The sequence below is a fragment of the Haemaphysalis longicornis genome, unplaced genomic scaffold (assembly GCF_048455015.1).
Source record: "Haemaphysalis longicornis isolate Haplotype H1 unplaced genomic scaffold, Haemaphysalis longicornis Haplotype H1 scaffold_8, whole genome shotgun sequence".
Lineage (NCBI taxonomy): Eukaryota > Metazoa > Arthropoda > Arachnida > Ixodida > Ixodidae > Haemaphysalis > Haemaphysalis longicornis.
Window position 1 is genome coordinate 26308894 of NW_027526445.1, and position 21348 is coordinate 26330241.

Below are 21348 nucleotides of genomic sequence, written 5' to 3' on the forward strand. Positions count from 1 at the left end.
CATCAGTCCCCACCGATCCATGAACACTACCAGAGGTGTTATCTCTGATGAAGACTTTCTGAACTTGTCTGAGCAAGAACTCCTGGAAGGGTTCGAGGGCCAGAATGTTGTGAATTTTCAACGAATCAAAATACGTAGAGATGGGAAGGAAATTTCGACCAAGCATGTAATCCTCACATTCTGGACCAGTGTACTGCCCGAGTCTGTCGAGGCAGGCTACGTTAAAATCCCTGTGCGTTTGTATATTCCAAACCCCCGACGCTGCTATAAATGCCAAAGATTTGGCCATGGTTCATTGAGCTGCCGAGGCAAGGCAGCATGTCCAAAATGTAGCCTCCCCGACCACTCGTCTGACACCTGTGAAGCTCCACTCCACTGTATAAACTGCATGGGAGAGCACGCCGCGTACTCGCGCTTGTGCCCGCAATAGAAGAAAGAAAAAAAGTAATTGCTCTGAAGTATAAAGAAAACATTACCTTTAGGGAAGCACGACAAAGACTGTTCCTGACACACACTAGCTTTGCCGATGTAGCGCGACGGGGGGCGGCGCTACACTCGGTTCGAGTTCCGCTTGGAACCCTCCCAGTGAGGCCCCAAGAGACACCCCAAGCCCCCTCAGTGCCGGTGGCTAAGGCCACTGCACATGCCACAAAAGAAGCGTCAAGGGCTGCCTCAGCACCCCTTGATGCCAACGCTAGGCCCCTTGCTGGCACTGCAGTGCTGGTCCTTGCTGAGAGGCAGGCTGCCGCAACCAGCCAGCCTAGCCCTGCTGACGAGGCTTCGCAAGAAGCCATGGACACAACGCCAAGCCCTTCGTTGCGCGGTACGCCGATAGGGCGCGGCACGTCGCTCGACCGTTCAAAGCAAGACACCTAGGGTCACGGCTCCTGGGAAGGTGTCTTGAGCCTGGGAGGGTGACAGCATGGAACTTCCTTAATCCTTGTTCAGCATAAGCTGGTGGTAACTGATAATGTAGTCCAATGGAACTGCAGAGGCCTCCTGAAAAACTTGGACGATATCTATGAATTGCTGTCACAACACCAAATAAGTATTATGTGTCTCCAGGAGACACACTTGAGGACGAACCAAACTAACTTCTTAAAGAACTACTCTGTATTTAGGAAAGACAGGGATGGCTGCATGCATCCCTGTGGAGGAGTTGCGATTATCGTGCAAAAATCAGTGGCATGCCAGTTCTTACCGCTACAGACCAGTTTAGAGGCTGTAGCCATACGAGCGATTATCTTTAATAAACTGGTAACAGTATGCTCACTGTACATACCTCCAGACCACGGGCTCTGCAGTATGGAGTTTGAAACATTAGTTGATCAGCTGCCAGAGCCGTATCTGCTAGTTGGGGATTGTAATGCTCACCACCCACTTTGGTGTTCTGCACGCACGGATGCTAGAGGACGCCTCGTTGAAAAGTTTCTGCTATCATCTGGAGCATGCATACTTAACAAGAAAGACCCAACATATTCTAACACAACACATGCCACGTACTCCTGCATAGATCTCGCCATAGCCTCTCCAGTTCTGTTTCCAGCACTCCAGTGGAAGGTCATTAATAACCTGTACGGAAGTCACCACTTTCTAGTAAGCCTCAAGCTTGTAGACAATAGGGAGTTTTAGTATAGCGTTTTAGCTGTAGCGTTAACGTTTTGCGGGCCGCAATCGCGAACGGATAGCGCCTCGTTATGCTACGGTTAGCGTGCCCGCTAACGCTATGGGCGCGCTAAAGTGGTGCTTTCCGCTATACTAAAACTCTCTAATAAACAAGACAACACTCCATGCCCACAAAAGTTCAAGGAGGAGGCCGCAGACTGGAAAAAATTCAAAGAGCTCTCTGAGTGTCACTATACACTTATAGACAACCTTGGTATTGATCAAGCTGCTGAGACTCTGACCACCCATATAATTGAAGCTGCGCTGAAGTCCATCCCCCAAACTTCTTCTAGTAGGGTTGCTAAGCCAAAACCTTGGTGGAATGATGATTGCAGGCAGGCCCGTAAGGAACAGAATACGGCATGGGGTGTCTTGCGTAGGTGCCCAACGACTGAAAACTTGGTACTTTTCAAGCGGGCAAAGGCCAATGGCAGACGGATTCGGCGTATTGCGAAAAAAGGAAGCTGGAATCGTTTTGTGTCATCAATCACATCCTATACTGACACGCGGAAAGTATGGAGCAGAATTAAAGCACTCCGAGAAAGTAACACTCTACGTACCCTTTGGTCAGCACAAGTGGAGACACTTTACAAGACCAAGCGAATGCCCTAGGCAAGCATTTTGAGTATGTATCAAGCTCAGCTCACTATACAAATAACTTCCTGAGACACAAGAATGCAGAGGAACGGAAGATTGTACGTGAAAAACGGCAGTCTGAGGTAGGGTATAATTGCCCCTTCACTATGCAGGAGCTTAAAGTGGCGCTCACTACTTGTGGTAGATCATCACCAGGTCGAGACCGAATAACATACACCATGATTAGGCACCTGCACGACGACACGCTAGAAGCGCTCTTACTGTTGTTTAACAAGATCTGGCGTGCAGGGCAATTTCCAAAAGTGTGGAAAGAAGCTATTGTGGTGCCGATTCTAAAGGAGGGGAAAGATCCATCACTTGCAACTAGTTTCAGACCGGTTGCTTTAACGAGTTGCTTATGCAAGGTCTTCGAAAAAATGATTAACCGTCGCCTTATCTTGAGTACCATGGTATTATAGACAATCGCCAGGCGGGTTTTCGCTCTGGTAGATCGACAGCAGACCACCTAGTGGCTATTGAATCCTACATCAAGAATGCATTTGTTCATAAGCAGCATTGTTTATCAGTTTTCTTTGACCTACAGAAAGCTTACGACACAGCCTAGCGTTACGGTATTCTTTGCGATCTGCGCCGCCTTGGAGTTTGTGGAAACATGCTGAACAGTTTGAAAGATTACCTTTCGGAGCGCACCTTTCAGGTTAGGGTTGGAAATGTTCTCTCGAAGATGTTCGTCCAAGAAAATGGAGTGCCGCAGGGTGGTGTGCTCAGCTGCACCCTTTTTATTGTTAAAATGAATTCCTTAGGAACTGCACTGCCTCGCTCCATATCCTACTCGCTATATGTTGATGATGTGCACATTGCGTTTAAATCATGTAATATGTCCATTTGTGAGAGGAAAATCCAACTAGCTCAAACAAACTTACAAAATGGGCAGATGAGAATGGCTTCTGTTTTAACCCAGAAAAAAGCACGTGTGTGGTCTTTTCTAGGCAGCGTGGTATCCGCCTATATCCTGTTATTAAACTCAATGAAACACCCATAGCAGTAAAAAAGGAGCACAAGTTCCTTGGGGTTGTGCTTGATGACAAACTTTCATTCATTGCACACCTCAAACGCCTTAAAGTTAAATGTTTGGATACAGTGAGGATCCTTAAAGTCCTCTCACACCAGTCTTGGGGTACTGACACAAAGTGCCTATTGGCCTTATTCAATAGCCTTGTGAGGTCCCGCATCGACTACGGGTGTCTTGTTTATCAATCTGCCGCGAGAGCAGCACTAAAGATGTTAGACCCTGTCTAGCATCTTGGCCTTCGTCTGGCTACAGGCGCTTTCCGAACAAGCCCTGTTTTAAGCCTGTATGTGGAAGCCAATCAGTGGTCTCTTGAAACACAGCGGAAGTACACTGGGTTGAATTATGCTCTAAAAGGGACATCCTTGACCGGACACCCGAACAGCACTCTAGGTAACCAGGCAATCAAGCTTTTTGAAAAGCGACCTGCCATGGCTGAGCCATTCCCTCTGTCGGTGAGGGCACTGGCCGCAGGCCTGGGAATATCCTTCGCTGACGCTCAGAAAACCAGCTTTGCTGACTTTGTCCCTCCATGGGATCTCTTCCCTATCTCTTATGATCTCTCTTTTATGAAGATTGACAAAAGAACCGCCCCAAAGGAATTAATTATGCAGCATTTTTTGTTTTTGCAGAACAAGTACAAAGCATCTGAGTTCTACACAGATGCTTCCAAGTAAGCTGGTGCAGTATCATGTGCTGCACATGGTCCAAACTTTTCCACGTCAAATACTATGCCTGAAGCCACATCTATATTCACGGCTGAAACACACGGCCTTGTATTGGCTGTAGAATATATAATTGAGAACAATGTCCAAAAGTCAGTGATATTCACTGATTCTCAAAGTGCTGTGCAGGATTTAGCGTCAGGAAAGTTGCAAAAAAATCCAGTCTTTAATCAATTGCTAAAACTACTGTGCTCAGCCCACAAACAAAAACTTGAAATCACTGTCTGTTGGGTCCCAGGTCACTGCGGCATAGCCGGAAATGAGCAAGCAGACAGGAATGCTGTAACTGCAGCTCTTCGGAGTGACCTAGATATTCAAAGCGTCCCGTACGAGGATCTTAAAGCGTACGTACGTAAGAGGCTGCGCGGCCAATGGCAGGAAGATTGGAATGGGCACACAGCAAAGAAATTTAGTTTGATACCAGCGCTAAGACAGGACACAGAGAAGGCGACACGAGACTGGGCGCTGAGTCTCGTGTCGCCTTCTCTGCGTCCTGTCTTAGCGCTGTTATCAAACTAAGTATGTACCAACAAGCCCAAATTAACACAGTTTTTCAGCAAACAAATTGCACACGGTAAAACCCAAGTTAGGTAGATCGATCTGTGAGAAACGAGACAGGATCACAGAGGTTACTCTCTGTAGACTGCGCATAGGCCATACCCATGCTACACATTAGTACCTATTGAAAGGAACAGAACAGCCACGCTGCTTGAGGTGTGGAGGGTCGCTATCAGTCATTCACCTACTGGTAGAATGCAAACTACTTGAACCGCAAAAAAAGCTTCATTTTCCAGAATTGTACACGCGCATGATCCCTCAACACCCATTGCTGTTTTTATCAGACGAGCCAATTTTCTCTACTAACCGTGTTTTTAAGTGCCTCTCAGACGTAGATTTTTTTAAGTATGTATCGTATCACCCGTGAGCCGAGCCACCATCGCACGCTAGAACCCGGTAGGGCCACTCATTGCTACCGCAAAGACGGTGGCAAGGGGTGCACGTAAAAAATGCCTGTCATATTGTCAAATGTTTTTACTTGGCCCTCTACACCAATTCTTTTTTTTTAGCAGAAATCTGAGATACCTTTTATTATATATTCTGTACTATATATTCTCACTTGAATATCCTCACCATAGTACTGGCGCTCTTTGGCCTTGATGCCCTTGCGCCGAGAAAACCTAACATCATCATCTTCAGGCCAAGCTGGTGCCGCAGAACCCGCACTTCCGAATATGACTTCATCTGCCGCTGGCCAATCTCGAAAGGCAGCCAGGGCTCAGACCGCGGTCCCGGGCAGGGGTCGTTTGTTTTGAGAAAAGGTTGTTTGGGTGTATTCACACAAGAAATGCACATGTTTTTTGAGATGAGCGTCAAGAAAACCATTATAGCAACGCCCCAATCAACTTTATTAGCTCTTCAGCAGCCCTTTAAGCACTCAAAGTTGTTGCAAAGCCAAAAATAGCAGGGGAGGTAATTGAAGCCGTGTGTGAGACCGGTGTAATAGGGAACGCACGCTGAGAATTTGAACAATCCGGATGTGATGCATTATGAGTTTCACAAAAGCTCCCTGCGTGGAAGATTCATGGTAGTTTGGGTTTCGTAGTAGTTTTTTTATTTAAACGTTTAACTTTGCGCTGTTTGTACACTTGCCAAGGTGCGGCTAGCTTCTAACCACAAAAATAAGTTTCACGGCACAGACAGGCAGGCTCTTGGAATGGCTTTCTCATTTGCGAGTAAACTACTTCTAATACCCAAACAAGGCTTTGCTCTTTTCTCTCCGTCGCCGAGCACTTTGACCGCACCTTTGTTTTCTAAACCGTATTCCTTCACAGTAAGATATAGAATCAGCCATTCTCAAATGTGGATGATGTCGGGTATTGTGCCCTAAAAAAATGCGACGTGCAAGAAACGCAGGCAGTTTTAATTTGCCTGATAGCAGAATGTTTTAAGGCATGCGTTGAATTTAAGTGAGATCCAACAGCCCTCGGGGAATATAAAGTGTCCGTATTCGGAGCACCTCTGCGTCAGAAAGAAAGCGAAGCGAAATGACGAGAGTATGCCTTGGCGCTCTCTATTCAGAATCGCAATTACGGTTACCACATATCTATCCCCGAAAAAAAAACGGCCTTTTTGGGGAGGGGAGGGGGGGCGGTTATTGATGGCTTAGTTTCTGTTTGAAAATACTTACGCTTTTGACATGCAAATGTCATTTGTGATAGCAAGGGAAACTAATATTTCCTTCAATTTCGTCATGAAAAAACCAGTGCCATTTAGTACCCCTTTACTCTTCGACCGCGTTCGTAACTGCATTGGGGGTGGTCGTCGTGTCGATTGTTGTAATCTGTACTCTGCAAAAGGCGATGCTTCCTGCTTCCGACCGCGCCCCTGTTGCTTTAGTTCTGCGTTGTTGCCTCACTTCCTACCTCCTCGTGCCTCCCATGAAGAAATGCTTGCTTGTCCTTTTGCTACTGGTACATTTTAAAGCACGTTTTCTTCGACAAATATAACTCTAGGAGTTTTTAAGTTTACGTTTATAAAACCAACACACCAATGTTTGCGGTATAAGAGTACCAAACACCGTCAACTGCCTAGTGTATATAAAACTGGACAGGGAAAGCGGTAACAAACGGGGCAGGTGACAACTGCTAGTAATCGCACTGAGTTACCGGCATGACCAATCCGAAGATATAAACCAGAATTCGGCAGAAATTGTTTGCTCATCAGAAGCACGAACGAGGCACGCACCCTGCTAACAACGCGGCGAAAGACCTTTCCGTTCTTTACGTCTTCCCGACTCCTTCTGCGGGTGAGCTACGATTAGCAGCGCGGTGCGGCTTCTGCGCGACGCATGGTTCTCTCCCACAATGTTGCAGAGGAGATGAATCGCCAGAAAAGTATTGAGGGACTGTCCTGCTGTATAATGCAGTAATTGTGGATGCAACGCAGTCCAAGACATTGCTGAAGTCCATTTCTGAATTCGTTTAACAGAAATGTTTTAAGTGGTAGCAGCCGAGACTGTGAACTCGTTCCAAAATGTACATTTGTTATGCCGTTACTGACTATACCATGTTTTGAGAGTGGAGCAAAGGTACTTTTACCACCAAGAAAGAATGTACGGCTGATGAGTACATCGGCATATGGGGACGTATGAACTCCGCCGGGAATTCGCCTAATCCTTGTGGAGTTCAGTCTGTAAATACGATCCTTTATGTTAGGTCTTGTGTCTGAGTTGTTTGTTTCTTTTCCTTTTGCAGGTGCGCCAGGAGTTCACAGAAATGACTCATCGCCTCGCCGACTGTGGGCCGGACTTCCGGATCTACATCGCGAACGCGATCTTTGCTGACCGGAGCGTCGACGTTCCTGAAAACTTCAGCGACCTCGTCGAGACTGCATACGACGGCGCGGTCAAGCAGGTGGACTTCCGAAGTGACCCTAATGGCGCGCGGGCTGCCATTAACGCTTGGGTCGAAGAGAAGACCAAGTGCAAGGTGACAGACATCATCCAGTCCGGGAGGGTCGACTCGCGTACTTCCTTGCTCCTGGTGAATGCCATGTACTTTACTGGCTTTTGGGACTCGCACTTCAATCCGCAATACACAGCGCTGCGACCATTCCACGAGACCAAGGACAAGACTTCCATGGTCGAGATGATGTACCAGCGGAAAAACTACAAAACAAGCTGCTGTGATAAGCTGGAAGTGGACGCTCTCGAAATGCCATTCGTGGGCAAGAAGCTGTCCATGGTCATTCTTCGACCGCAGAAAGTCGACGGCCTCGATCGCCTCGAGAAGAAACTGACGCCACATCTGCTCGAGAACTTGCTCAAGAGTCTCGGAGAAGACCACGACGTCGAGATCTACCTGCCCAAGTTTAAGCTCGAGCACACCTCGAGCTTCAAGGGCACTCTCGAGACCCTAGGAGTGACGGATCTGTTCAGCGACCGTGCTGACGTCGGGGAACTTAGCAAGACAGCCGGCGTCCGAGTCACGGCTATCGAGCACAAGGCCGTGGTGGAAGTGGACGAGGACGGCGTGGAGGGCCTGTTCCTCACGCCGCTGATCATGATGTGCTACGCTGGGGTGAGCTTCAACTACAATGTAAACCGACCCTTTATGTTTCTCATCCGTAGCTGTGATCCGGACGTGATCCTTTACATCGGATCGGTGCGACGCCTGTGAAGCGGACAGTTCGAGCGTCATCCCAGGTGTTTCCGCGTGTATCCGTCATGGACTGTGCGGAGTTCAGCGCTAAGGTCGCCAATGGTGCAGGTGGACAGTACTTACGGTGCCTCACAGTGGGGTAAAAATTATAAAAATTCTCCTGATAGTCTTTTTGTGCCCTGTACCATTCCTTCCTTTGTGGCGGGGCTCAACATTATTTACCAGCAGCGAGCAAACGGATCGCCTTTGGCTTGCATCTCAAGCATAACGCCGTAGGGTCATACATGGAATTGTGGAGCGACTTTGGATCGCGCTACGGTCCGATCTGACCTGAGGCAGGACGAGTGAGTACGGTGACTCAAAGGTCAAACGAAGAGACCTTTCAGAGTTTTGGCGCAGCAGTTTTGCTTCCCTGTGATTAAAATATGTCGCAACGTGCTGATGGTGTGTTGCACTGCGATGAACTGTCGAGGCTGTGTACTCTTGAAGTTCAAGATTGTCGCACAAGGACGCAGGCGCCACTGGTTATCCGAAGCAAGAGAAGTGTTAGTCGCCTTTCCTAAATATAAGTATTTGGTTTTATTATTGTGGACAGCGGCTTGTATACTGCATAAAGATGTTTGAAAAGCTTTTCTTGGTACCGGTGTCATCAAAACTGCTAATGTTTTGTTTGCAGATGCAGATGCATAATTGCAAGAAAGTTATGCATAAAGGAATAGTTTTAGGATTGTATGGAGACTATTGTTTCTATGACGTTATGCAACAAGGTTTATTTTCCTTTAAATCGATTAAGCAGAACAACTTGCATGTTTGGCGATAATTATCAGGTATCGCAAGAAATCTGGAAGCTAGGGGTTCTTTTTCGAAGTCGTATGCCGTAATCTCAATCATCAAGATTTGCATCAGCTTCAACCTTGTTCAGCTATTGCCCTTGAGTTCATTCTGCCAGGAGCTTTGTCTAATCTACCGCCATCACTGCGTTCGGTATAAACTAAGTCACGGTCACAGCCCACAAGGACGCCATTTACACCGTGTATTCTTGGCGCCTGCGCTACATCGCCGGAGGACAAACAAATTAAAGCCCTGTAGCATTTTGTTTCGTTACCTCAACTCAACGCACAATGGAACGCGTTGGTACCACCAGGAATTGCAAGCACAAAGAACCCCTAACCTCGATGTTATCAAGGTATACTATGCGCAGGTTATAGGGTCCACTAGTGCTGTTTCTGTTGCGAAAACACCGTCGGTACTCCGCATAATTTTTTACTTCACAATTTCCCTCATTTCTTCATCGGTGCTATTTTCTGGCAGTTAGGGTTTGAATTTTCTATGTGGCGTTAACACCTTCTCTGGTGAAACCTTAAAAGCAGCTTTGCAACCCGATAGCTTGGCCGTGGAGCTACAAATAAATACAAATAAGTCAAGGAAAGATGAACAAGCATGCTAAAAACACCCTCTTCAGCTTACGTAACTCAACGCCAGAAGTAGTTGTAAAGGGTAACTACCTTGTACAAGTTGTCTGGGCTGATTCAAACCACGATAAAAAACAAATCCGGCTCCTGTATAGCTATGGGCTGAAGTACACTTGGAAAGCAGTTCCAAAAAGTAAAAAAAAGTGAGCTACGTCTGCCATAGAACCTAATAGTCTATAACCAATGCATCTGCCGATGATAGAAGTGGTGGAAACTTGGTGCCTTACTGAACAACCGCAAAAAAGAAAAATAACTTCGTTTTACCTGCCCATGGCGCAATGAGTGATATGAGTAACGCTTAGGGACAGCAAACGAGCTTCACGGATAAGTTAACAAACTCGAGTTGATATCACAGTGCAAGCAAAGAAAATGAAATGGACCTGGCCTGGCTATGTATATAGAGGCAAAATGACGACCAATGGTTTACCAGGGTTATAAAGTGCACACGGTACTATAAAGAGAAGAACATTAACTCGATGGAAAGTCGAAATAAGGATCTGGAGGGAAAGAATGGGCTCGAAAAGAGCACGATAGCAGCGGTTAGAGGTCGAAGCGAAACACCTTAGTCCTGTAGTGAACTTAAATTTGCTGAAGGTGACGATGATCCCATAGCATAGTCACCGGAGAATCACAGGATGATTCAGGCCAACGAAAGATCTGGAATATTGGGAAGCTTTCGCAGTTTTGTGTTGAATCCGTTCTTGTTTTGTAGATTTAAAAATACGGCGTTCCTCCTGAGTAAAGAAATATTTTTCTTTAATAATACCCTTGGAATTAACGCGTAACCAAGCACATATTTATTGCTGGCGAAAGAAGCACGACGCTATAGGTACAGCGACAGCGGGGAGTCGAGAAAGTGAGTTACAATGCTGGCTCATTTCTTCGCGTACATACCGGTGTGCGCACTGAGCACGGTTAACTTTCTAATGCGGAGAATTACCGTAGAAAAACTTGGCTCATTGCGGGAAAATGCCGTCGCCCTTAGGATACCGTTGCAAGGAAACGGCAATGTCCATTTCCCTTGTCGGCGACGAGTCATGGGGCTCCATAGGGCGATCTACTAGTTGCAGCGGCTGGCTTGCCGTCACCTATGAGGTAAGGCGCGCAAAAACTCCACTCTCTCACCAGTCTTTATGGAATCATAGGGCGCAGCCGAGCGAGCACCTGCCTAGGGGTCAATTATTGACTTAATACACAGGACCAGCGCAGACGCCATTGCCAGTGGAGCCCGGATTACGCCATTTATTCTTTCTATCCTGCGTACAATGCTAGACCAATTGATTTCGTAGTAATGCTCGCATAGCAGGAGACGCCATTTCAGTGTTTACGAAGTACAAGCCATCCGCGACGCTGTGAAATGTGCGGACCTGCCTGGTGAGCTATACGAGTCACTGGAGTACCGGTAAGGCGCGAGCGGAAAGAGCTGGAGCCGCAATTAGCGCGGAAACATTTCGACGTAACCGTAAGCTCTGCGTCATTACTCACTAGGATGCCCAACAAGTAATGTTATCGCAATTGCAAAGCACAAAATTGCAGGTAGCGGTCAAATTAGTGTCGAATCAAGGCAGCGATGGGAGCAGTTCTTGTTGATTTTACCCAACAGGGCAACATGCTTTCGCTCGCTGACTAGCCAGAGTCACTGTTAATTATTGATAGCTACGCTGGCTAGTCAGTGACTGGAAACCGGAAAGCGTTTTGGCCGGTTGGGTAAAAACAATACAGACTGCTTCCACCGCCGCCATGATGCGACAATATTTAGACCATTGCCGAATTGCTTAAGTGGACTCGTATTTCTTCTCATTGCGTAACATTATTTGCCGACTACCCCCGCAGCCCGAACCGTGTAACGACCTACGTTTGAAACAAAAATGGATTGTTGGCGGAGATAAGTTTAATCCTCATACCGCGTAAATGGAGATGATTCGTGGGAAAGAATTTTGAATAACGATTTTAAAAAAAGAAAGATCGGAAATGAGTTAGAGAAATAAAAAAAAGTGCAACGTAAACACCGCCCCCAAAGCGAAAGAAAAAATAACCCGTAAAGAGAGCGGGGACACACGAATAAGAAACTGATTACAGGGGAGTAATGCAAAACTGCAATTGCAAAAAAATAACGTGAATTGCGCTAATTAGATACAGTAAATTTCTCTAATTAGATTAAAAGGAAATAATACAAATATAAATTTCGCATATCTTTCACAAGCTGTATATAGACAAATGAGGTCCCCAAAATAACGACGGAAACGCAAATAAAAAATAGCCAAAGAGAACCGACCGTGCACCACGATTTGTATCGGAACAAATTTAACATGCATTGGCAAAGTTACGACACTCACTCAATCCCACTTCAACGCAATAAAATAACCCAGCGTATTTGGCTACTCATAACGAAATCTGCCTCTAGAAGTGCCTCTCATTCTCTCTCACACACGCATACGCGCACGCACACGCACACGCGCACACGTACACCCACAATGGTGTAAGAATGCCATACATATACTCGTTATTAAAGGAGAAGGTGAACATAGTAATTGCACAAGTAGCCACTGTGAGATTAGGAAAGCACGCTCCCGTTACACGGCGTATATTTAAGCCTAACAAGGGCGGTGGTCCGAACCTCTTAATCATAGCAACAGAAAGAGGGAAAAGCGGCAAAGGGAAGAGCATGATGATGATAATGAGAGGTAATATGCGAATGCTGGACACATTCCACGGTAGACACCACGTCAGTACCGGGTGTGGAAGGAACAGGCTACAGTTGACGCGACACTGGCTCTACAATTAAAGGTCATTAGATCTGTGTATGCAGCGGTGCACCTGGAGCAATCCGTGTCAACTGCAGCTGTTACACATGGCGGCGCACGGGATGCCGGCATACCAGTTACAACAATGGTGATTTCGCATTCTCTGCATTAGGTGTCTTAGATTTCCTGCAGGCAATTTCCATGAGATGTCCACACCCTCCTGTATTATACCGGTTATGTTGCCTTCTCGCCACTGACGCCATGTCATTTTCACAGGTCACGCGCTATCGCCAGGCACCTGAGGACAGGCTTGGAGAATATGACGGCATCGATGCCAAAAATAGACCTTTTGCAATGACATGGAACACGCCAACGCCTTTCTCGTTGGAACATTCAAAGCATATCAGGCCGGCGGCGTGGCGCATGTGCAAAGTACATACGATTTTACAGTCATACAGGCCGCGACAGAGGCGGTTCTCATCAAGGATGATGATGCTTCGAGCCATTGCAGAGAGATTTCAGAATTTTTGCAGATGAATAAGCTTGTCCTTCCTCTTTAGATGGCTTCCATGTTGATAAGATGCCATTTATACTTGAAAAATTCGCGCGTTTAGGAAACGTGGCGTAGCTAATCACGCCACGCTCTATGGTTAAGCTAGCCCTAAAAATTTCATAAACCGTGCCCGCCTGGGAGAACGTAAACGGTGACTGTTAGCTTTTGATGACGCATCTAACGCTTTCGCTTCAAATATTTAGAGGAGTTCCCACAGTTGTCAGCTAATGCGTAAGCCTTCCTATCCGGCATGTCTTCATTTTTTTCCTCTTCGGAAGGAACGTGTATTTGTAGCCATTGTAACGATTAAATGCATTAACGTTACAAGTTATACATTTTTTGCGAACACAAAATTTTTTGTGCTTTCTTCATTTTTTTGTGCGCACCGAATATATCAACAAATAAAACTCATTTGTTTAGTAATAACAGCGCAAGTTATTGAATAAGGCGCTGGCACATGATTCAAGGCATATTGCTTTTATCAGAAAATTGCAGCAGGATATAAGGCGGGAATGTCGCGACGTCAGTGTTAACTCACGTTCAAGACTGTAATGGAACAAGCCTCAAAGGAACGCGCAATGTTATGGTGAAGTGCGGCCTCGATCAACAGGTCACAGGTGGGGGGTGAAATTTTGTTTCTTTCTTTCCGTCGCCCATCTTACTGAAATGCATTCGTTACCAGCAGTAGTGAACAACTCTGTAAATGCCGCGCCAAGCATTGCCCAAAGTTACCCGGGCGAAGCGAGGTCTGAAGATCGTGCTTGCTCTGCACAATGACCGTTTTAGTACCGTGACTACAGGAAACGACGACAGGAGACGCCCCAGCCCGAGCCGCTAAGGTGCTTTGCCTTTAAAACAAACAAAGCGTCTGCCGCAGTAACACTGACTATCTTCCTTCTTTCTCCTTGTCGATTCATCCTCTGCCTAAAGGGACCACGAAGACGTAATGATTCCTTCGAAACACTGGTTTGCTAAAATAACATTGAAGCTACTTTTAAAATAAACCTCTCTCAGATAAGATGTATCTTAAGTAAAATAGAGAATGGGCATGCACCACACTCACTGCTTTTCCACACTGAACTCGTGACGTAGTATGGGCAGCTCGTTCCGGCTGGATGGGGCCGACAAAATCCAACGCAAATTAAACAATAATTATAAGCTTGCCAAACCAGCTTTTTGCGCTTTAATTTATTAAGCCCACTTTTTATAGCGGTAATAGTGCCGGGGTAAAGGCTAAAATTTAAAAACGAACACAAAAACATAGAAGCAGTTAGTGCGTCAGGTAGTGCGTCATAGAAACAGTTAGTCCGACACACCGTAATTACTCAACCACATGCTCGGCTAAAATCGACGTACGCGCGATACGACGTACCTCGGCGTAAGCGCACATCTATTCGGCGTAGTCCAACGTACGCCGAATACATTTATTTGTGCTTGCTATGCCAAAGTCCGAGCCAGCCAGACATCGGCCCAAACTTTGAGCGCACGGTGTTGATGTCGACCTCTGGCGGTGATGTTACCTGGCGCTCAGGTCGCTAGCAAGTAAAGCTGATGGATAAATTAGCTAACTTTCCTATTAATTACGCGATGAAACTAAGTAATTTGTAAAATAGGAGAGCAGAGAGTGGGGGAAAACACGCGAAGCAAAGAGCAACAATCATATGAGAACAAGGCACTTTACGCCAAATATTGCGGAGGGTTTTGTGCCTGCCATGTCGTACTATATAATTCTTAACGTTTCTTAATGTCGCAAGTACTGTTTTAGCTGCTTGTGCACTAAATATTCATAATTTTGCGAGAATCGGCACTGTTTCTTTTATTTCAGTTAAAATGTAGTTGAACTGTCCGCCACAAAGCTGAGCCCGAGTATAGTCTATAGCAGCACTGTGCGTCGCATTTGCGCGCGTTGCGGTGCCTATGTGGTTGCTCACCCAAACCGGTGTCGTTGGTCGGCGTAAAGGCAGCGGCACATGTCCGTCGGGCGTATTGGACTTGTCTGACACGATGCTGGTGAACTGACATAAGCGGCACGGCCATTTACGTGAGCCTGTTTGTTGAATCATACATCATCTTTCACGAAACGGTTATACTATCGACCGTAACAAAAACGGGGCAGGTATACAATCCCACGGCCAGATGATGTGTGCGAAGAGCGATTGATGAGTTGTATTGCTGCGCCACCTAAGAGCCCTGGCAATAAACAAGGCACCAAAGCGGGCGTCATTGAAGAGGGAGTGGAAGCCATGGTCAGCATCCTGTCTTTTGTTTCCCGTACCCCTCCTGGATACATCCGTACTGACGTCGCGGAACCTCTATACCAAGCAGCAGAACTGAAACTGTGGCTGAAATTGCCAAATTTCCCAGTTAATAAATTACCGTTTAAAATCTCAGTTAATAAATGCGGTGAAAGCACTTTTTTAAGGTGGCGGTCCCACTCGATCGGCCCGCGCTGCCGGTTTTGGACGATGTTTGCGTAGGCGCTGTTGCGCCCCAGTTGGCACCACATTCATGGCTAATGTATCATTAGAAAGCAGAAGTCTTCTAGATTCCGAACTCGCTTACCGGTCTATTCCAGCTAATTTGGCTTTAGAAGGAGAAGCCAATTTGCAAGAGAGAAAAATTGTATTTTTGCTTTTTTTGCTTCGGGCGGTGTAAGAATTTGAGAAAACTATGCGACGTAATTACATGTAGTTTGGTATGTGCATAGAATAGATGTCTACGCAGTTATTTACGTTTGGAAGTTCCGTTTCAGCGAATAGATTTTGCTATACGGCCGTTTGAAAATAGCTAAAATAGCGCAACTTTACTCACGCTAAACTTTTACATGGATGAATGCAGAGCAATGTGTTTTCGTGTGCGCGTTGCCAGCATATGTATTTGTATACTGCCGAAATTTCGCTGAATTTCGTTCAGCGGTTTTAAAGTTATTTTGGTCTACATATCTCAGTTTACACGTACACATGGGTTTTCTGGTGTAACTTTTCTGCGTTGCTGCTGAAGACGAAGTTTCAATATTTTTACACATCAAACTTGAAGACCTCCTTTACTTAGTTACGTTCAATGTTTGCGCTGTGATAAATATAACACGTATAAACTGTTACTGAAATTGGCTGATTTTCATCACGCCGGCCGAAGCGCTCAAACGCGCCTATTTACGTACACACACGGAACTCCAAAAAGTGCGTTACATGGAATATACGTCGATGTCATATCTTTATAACATTACCAAGTAAATGTACAATTAACCCTTTTTTATTCCTGTAGCGACAATTTTACAGCCATAACAACGTTGCAGTTTTATGTGGCGCCATCCAGTGTCGAAACTGTAAAGCTACTTTGTTACGTTTCAGCTTTCTGCTACCGATGGCGCGGCCAAACGCACTATTCGAGGGAGCCTATTCAGGCTTCCCAGACTTTTCGCCTCTTCTTTGTCGTGGTGCCGATACCCGATACTGCCGATACTCGTTCAGTTTTTGTCGCCACGCCGTGCGGTCTGTGCGAACTTCGGTGGTAGCAAATTTGCTCGGTATCTCTGGGCATTCTGCACCGCCGTTGTCCGGTGGAGTACAGCGGTGCGACGTTTTGTGATCTGCGATGGGTAACACCCGTAAAACGCCAAAACGTTTGATAAGGCGTAAAAATGCATCACAAAGTCGCCGAGCGCAAGCGACAGCGGCCGCAGCTTCCTCATGCAAGTAAGGATTTTCTTTTTGTGTTCATTGCACGCAATCTCGCGCTAACGCGCTGCGAGTGTTATTTCTGTTCAGCCTTTGTTGTGTTCTGGCGGAATATGAGGGTCCGCATGAGGGTTCGCATGTGTTGGGGATGTGAAAAAGCGCGCTTAGTTCTTACCACGATTTTGACCGGCGTGGGGCTGCTAGTTTTACCTTTCAACGCTAAAAGCTCTGGGTGGTTTGTTATTCGGAGCCTAGCCACCGCTTGCTGCCACCGCTTGCACTTTTATTCGCGGCCCCTTCCCATTGCATGTGGCCCGGCCACCAATGCCTGGCCGTAAAAATGCAGAAGGTAGCCATATATGGTTGGCGTCTCGCTGGCGTCGTGAAATCCCCCCCCTACCCGTCGTGAACTAACCTGGCTCGCTCGCCGGCGCGCGCCCCGGCGTGCCCTGAAAACTCTCCGTCGTCGCTGCCGTAGCCGTAACATCTAGGCGTCGTGAAATAGCCGTACTCGCTCCTGCCGTACCCGTAAAAGCTACGCGTTGTGAAATAGTCGTACTTACGCCTCTGCTTACGGACGTTGTAGTTGGGTGTTGAAATCTTGCCGAGCTCTGTTTTTTTTTTGACGCATTTAGAACTTTTGTAATAACTATGCTTCACGCCCGCCTTACAACTCAGTTGGCTAGAGCAGTCGATTTTGGTATTGCCCAACCGGCTGAACCGCTACGGCTCACTGAAGCCAAGGCCGACGCAGCCAACGCTAGGGTTACGTCCGATAATCTGTAATTATTATAAGTGACTATGGCTGCACAAAGCTAGTCTGTAAATGTTTTTGTAACCGTTTACTTTTGATGAATTAACTTTAACTTTCAAGCGGTTTTGCCTTTGATGAATCAACTTTAAAACAAGCGGTTTTGCCTTTGCATAAACATCAAGAAAGACTGTTTTCTGTTCATGTTGCCAAGCAGGCTTGGGGTAGCAGCTTGGAGTTCCTTCCGTACTTAGCTAGAGGTAGTCCGAGCATTTATAATTACTAAGTAGTGATTACTAATTAACAACGAACCTGGCGGTGTGAGGAAGCGGTGTGTTCGGTTGGATAAAAATCAACAGATTGCTCTCACGGAGAGTTGCGTTCCTCCTGAACAGAACTTTAGTGACAGCTGCCGTTCCGCAACATTAGCATTCCTTATCGTTCCGTCTGGACGGAACGCTAGACAATGCCTTTTTTGTAGTGCTCTTTTGTTCACCTTATCCATAAGCTCCTCCTTTCTTTATCTGGGAACTAGGCGATACAGGTTTTTTGCCCAATTATGGGGTTGCGTCTGGGGTTTTATGTACATTTGCACATTTATATGTTTCCTGACATTTTGTTTTTTCTTGCGATGCATTTTGCTGGTGCACATGTAGTAAAGAGACATTGTGTTTTACAGAAAACGTGCTGAAAATATGCGCAAAGCAGTGCCTCTGATGAACACCAACACGGCAACCATCACGGCTGATTCCATCATCACGGCTTTGTCACCCTGTTGTCCCATCCCTGTATTTGATAACCATTATGTTATATTTTTGTCTTTTCAGCTTACTGTAAGATACAAAGGTCTTTTGCCAGTTTGTGTGCCTCTGTAGGGCTCATGACTTTTGCTTAGTGCAAATAAAGGCCTTTGTTGTTACCCTTGCTTGTTAATTTTTGTTTTGCAAAGTTTTCAGGAAAAGCAGCTGAGTTCGGTATGCCAGGAAACAACATGCAACCGCGAGAGGAACATTTACCAGCCGAAAGCCATTGTCAACGAAACTGGTTCCTATTTCGTGCAAAACCTTCATGTAGTTAGCATGTTCAGTAACCTTGTTCATTTCAAGCAAGTGAAGAAATTTGTGTACCATTGCGCGTTGATTGGCAAGCACATCTTTCTTCTGATGAACTTATTGTAACATTACATAGCCGAGAGTATTTCAAGGGTCAATAAAAGTTCCTTCGCAGCAGCTTTGGTGAATCTCTGCCTCCTGCATCCGAGTATGCCAGGTTTCTTTTTTTTATTCACATTCCAAGCGCAGCAAAGTTTGTATGGAGGCAGCGGCGTTGGAAGTTTTGTCTCCAATAAACAGCTGTGTCAGTGCCTGTACTGTTGCAGTTGTACCTCACGTGTGACCTCAAAACGTGTGACCTCAGTTTGCTGGGAAAGGTGGCATCTAACTTTGTTGGCAGAGCAAAATTATGCAATGATCTTGGCGCTGTAATGACCCCGTTGCTGGACGGAAAATTTTCATTCAGCCAAGCACATGCAATATAATTACTGATTAGCTCATTCCTGTCAGATCGAATGCAATCTCTGGAAAATTTGGTGACTGGGTGATGGCACCATAAATAGCCGATGGTGGTGGTCAGTGGCGTAGCCAGAAATTTATTTCAGGGGGGGGGGGTGGGGGGGGTTGCGCCCCAACCCTAATGCGTGTGTGTATATATACATATATATATATATATATATATATATATATATATATATATATATATATATATATATATATATATATATATAATTGGTAGTTTTTACAGGACAACATTCAACATTACATTTTAAAACATTTGAAAGACAAGAAAACATCCAGCAATAAAAATTTCTGGGGGTTTGAACCCCCCAAACCTCCCCCCCCCTGGCTACGCCACTGGGGGTGGTAAAAACGTTTGCGCAAAGAAAATAAATGTTACGAAAACTAAGGTTAGGTGCACGATTTGAACCTATGCTAGGGTATGCCCGTCCAGTCCCACACGCGTCCCTTGCACCACGACTAATTAGATCTTACTCACTACAAGGTGAAACGGGAAAGCCCGGCCCCGTCCACTGAGCCGCCACGGCCGCAGAGCGCCGTAGAGCGCTCTGCGGCCGTGGAGCGCCGTAGAGCGCCGCGTACCTCCCGTTGCGGCCAGAGAGTCGTGGGTTCGAAACCGGGCATGGCCTAAGTATTTTTTTTATAGTAGAGTGCGGACGCCGACGCCGCGGGACATAGACCCGAGCAAGAGATGCTTCGCATCTAAAATAGAAAAGCCCCCCCCCCCCCCCACCCACATCGATGTGGCAATGTCAACAAGCTGTTTGGGAGATACTATCAGTTGTCTTGTTCAATGAAACGATTCATTCAAAACAAAATGGAAATTGGAAATTAGCTTCTCCGCAAGTGTATATATGCTCGGTAAAATAAACTCTGAACAACGGTATCAACATAAAATACAACAATACTTTCCTAAATTTAGGCTTTGATTTCTACCTGGAGAGTGAAGCTACGACGTAGCAGTCTTCCTATACAGTGTTTTTTTTTCTTTTTGAATAAAAGGCAACCCTGTAGAAAGTGGAAGGAAGAACGCCGAGCGGCCCAAACGATTCGCTATATGCCATAGCTATTCTCATAGCTATGGTACCACAGACATATTGTGGTGAAGTGAACAATCGAAGTGCCATAACAACGCTTTATTCGAACCATCTTCCCCTGCCCATATTCCCAGATCCCACAACAGGGCCGCTTGGCCTCCTTTCTCAAATAAAGTCATCCTTCTCCTCTCAAACACTTTCAAAACGCCATCAGCAAACAACTACAAAGAGCCGCGACCAGGCTCCCATTCAGAGGGACTTCCTCAGATAGGGAGGGGTGTCGTGGGTTGCGGAGGTGAATTCGCTACGGTATTGTGGAAGGGAGGGTGGGGGGTGCTTGTAGGCTCGGCAGGTTCAGCTTTTCTCCAATTTATGTGCAGCGAGAATTCTTTTTTTCTTGAAGTAAAAGAAAACACTGTTTACCGTGTTGACTCGCGGTGTCCTGCCTAGAGTTCATACAAGAAGCTGCGTGCGCCTAACTCACCGTGAAGGAAAGCCGCAGGGGCCTGGCGGTTCCACCTTGCCCTAAGCCCCCTTCACGGTGCATTAGGCGGACTGTTCACAACGATGTAGCCTCCACAATGCTGTACGCAGCTTCTGGTATGAGCTACCACGCACGAGCTAAGGAAGAACGCAACAAGGGTGAGCACTGACTCGAAACGGGAGCTTATAAGTAGTTATATTCGCATTTGAAAATGGAAAAAAAAAATCTGTTCGGTGTTCCCGCTAATGGGTTAGTATTCTGCCTTCCGACCAAGAGAGAAACTACATAGTGCAAGCAGGCCAAACAAACGCAGAAAGGCTTTAGTTGATGGTGTCGCGTGTTTCGATCTTTTTTTTTATATGTATAATAATTCTGAGCAGCATGTTCTGGCGTCGACAGAGAAGCCAACATTGCCGCCGTGCATTCGTCGAGGGTGTTGTTGGTGAATGAGCAAGTGGAAAACCGCCGTGGAAAACAACCCCCATACAACCTAACAGCAGCGTATATTTACCTTCCCCCCGCCAAATAAAAATGAAACAAGAAAACATCGTCGCGTGTCGCCAAGAGTCCCACCCTCAATCTTGGCCGATTCGTTTCACCCGGCGTGACCAAAGCTAGCGTTTTGGCAGAACTCTTTACTCAGACGGCGCTATTGTTCTCTACATCTGGAAGCAAGTTAGTTCGCTCCTCCAGCACCAACATCCTGTTGAAAGGTTAGGATAAGTGGAACCAGAAGCAAGGGAGAGGAACACAAGAACAAGAGGGATAGCCAGCTGCCTTTGGAAGTTCAGCCTGACACAGGTGTAGGGCAGCGACAGCACCGTGAATAGAGATTTCACT

The 21348-nt window shown here is 46.3% G+C and overlaps 1 protein-coding gene across 1 annotated transcript in view; it reads left to right on the plus strand.

Annotated features, from left to right (window-relative positions):
- Positions 1 to 8848, plus strand: part of LOC144150045 (iris-like) — a 45028-nt gene extending 36180 nt beyond the window's left edge. Inside the window, exon 3 of the mRNA XM_077681844.1 lies at positions 7311 to 8848. Within this exon, the coding sequence (XP_077537970.1) occupies positions 7311 to 8234 (924 nt within the window). The 3' untranslated portion in view covers positions 8235 to 8848. The remainder of the gene's footprint in view (positions 1 to 7310) is intronic.
- Positions 8849 to 21348: the final 12500 nt, after the last annotated feature.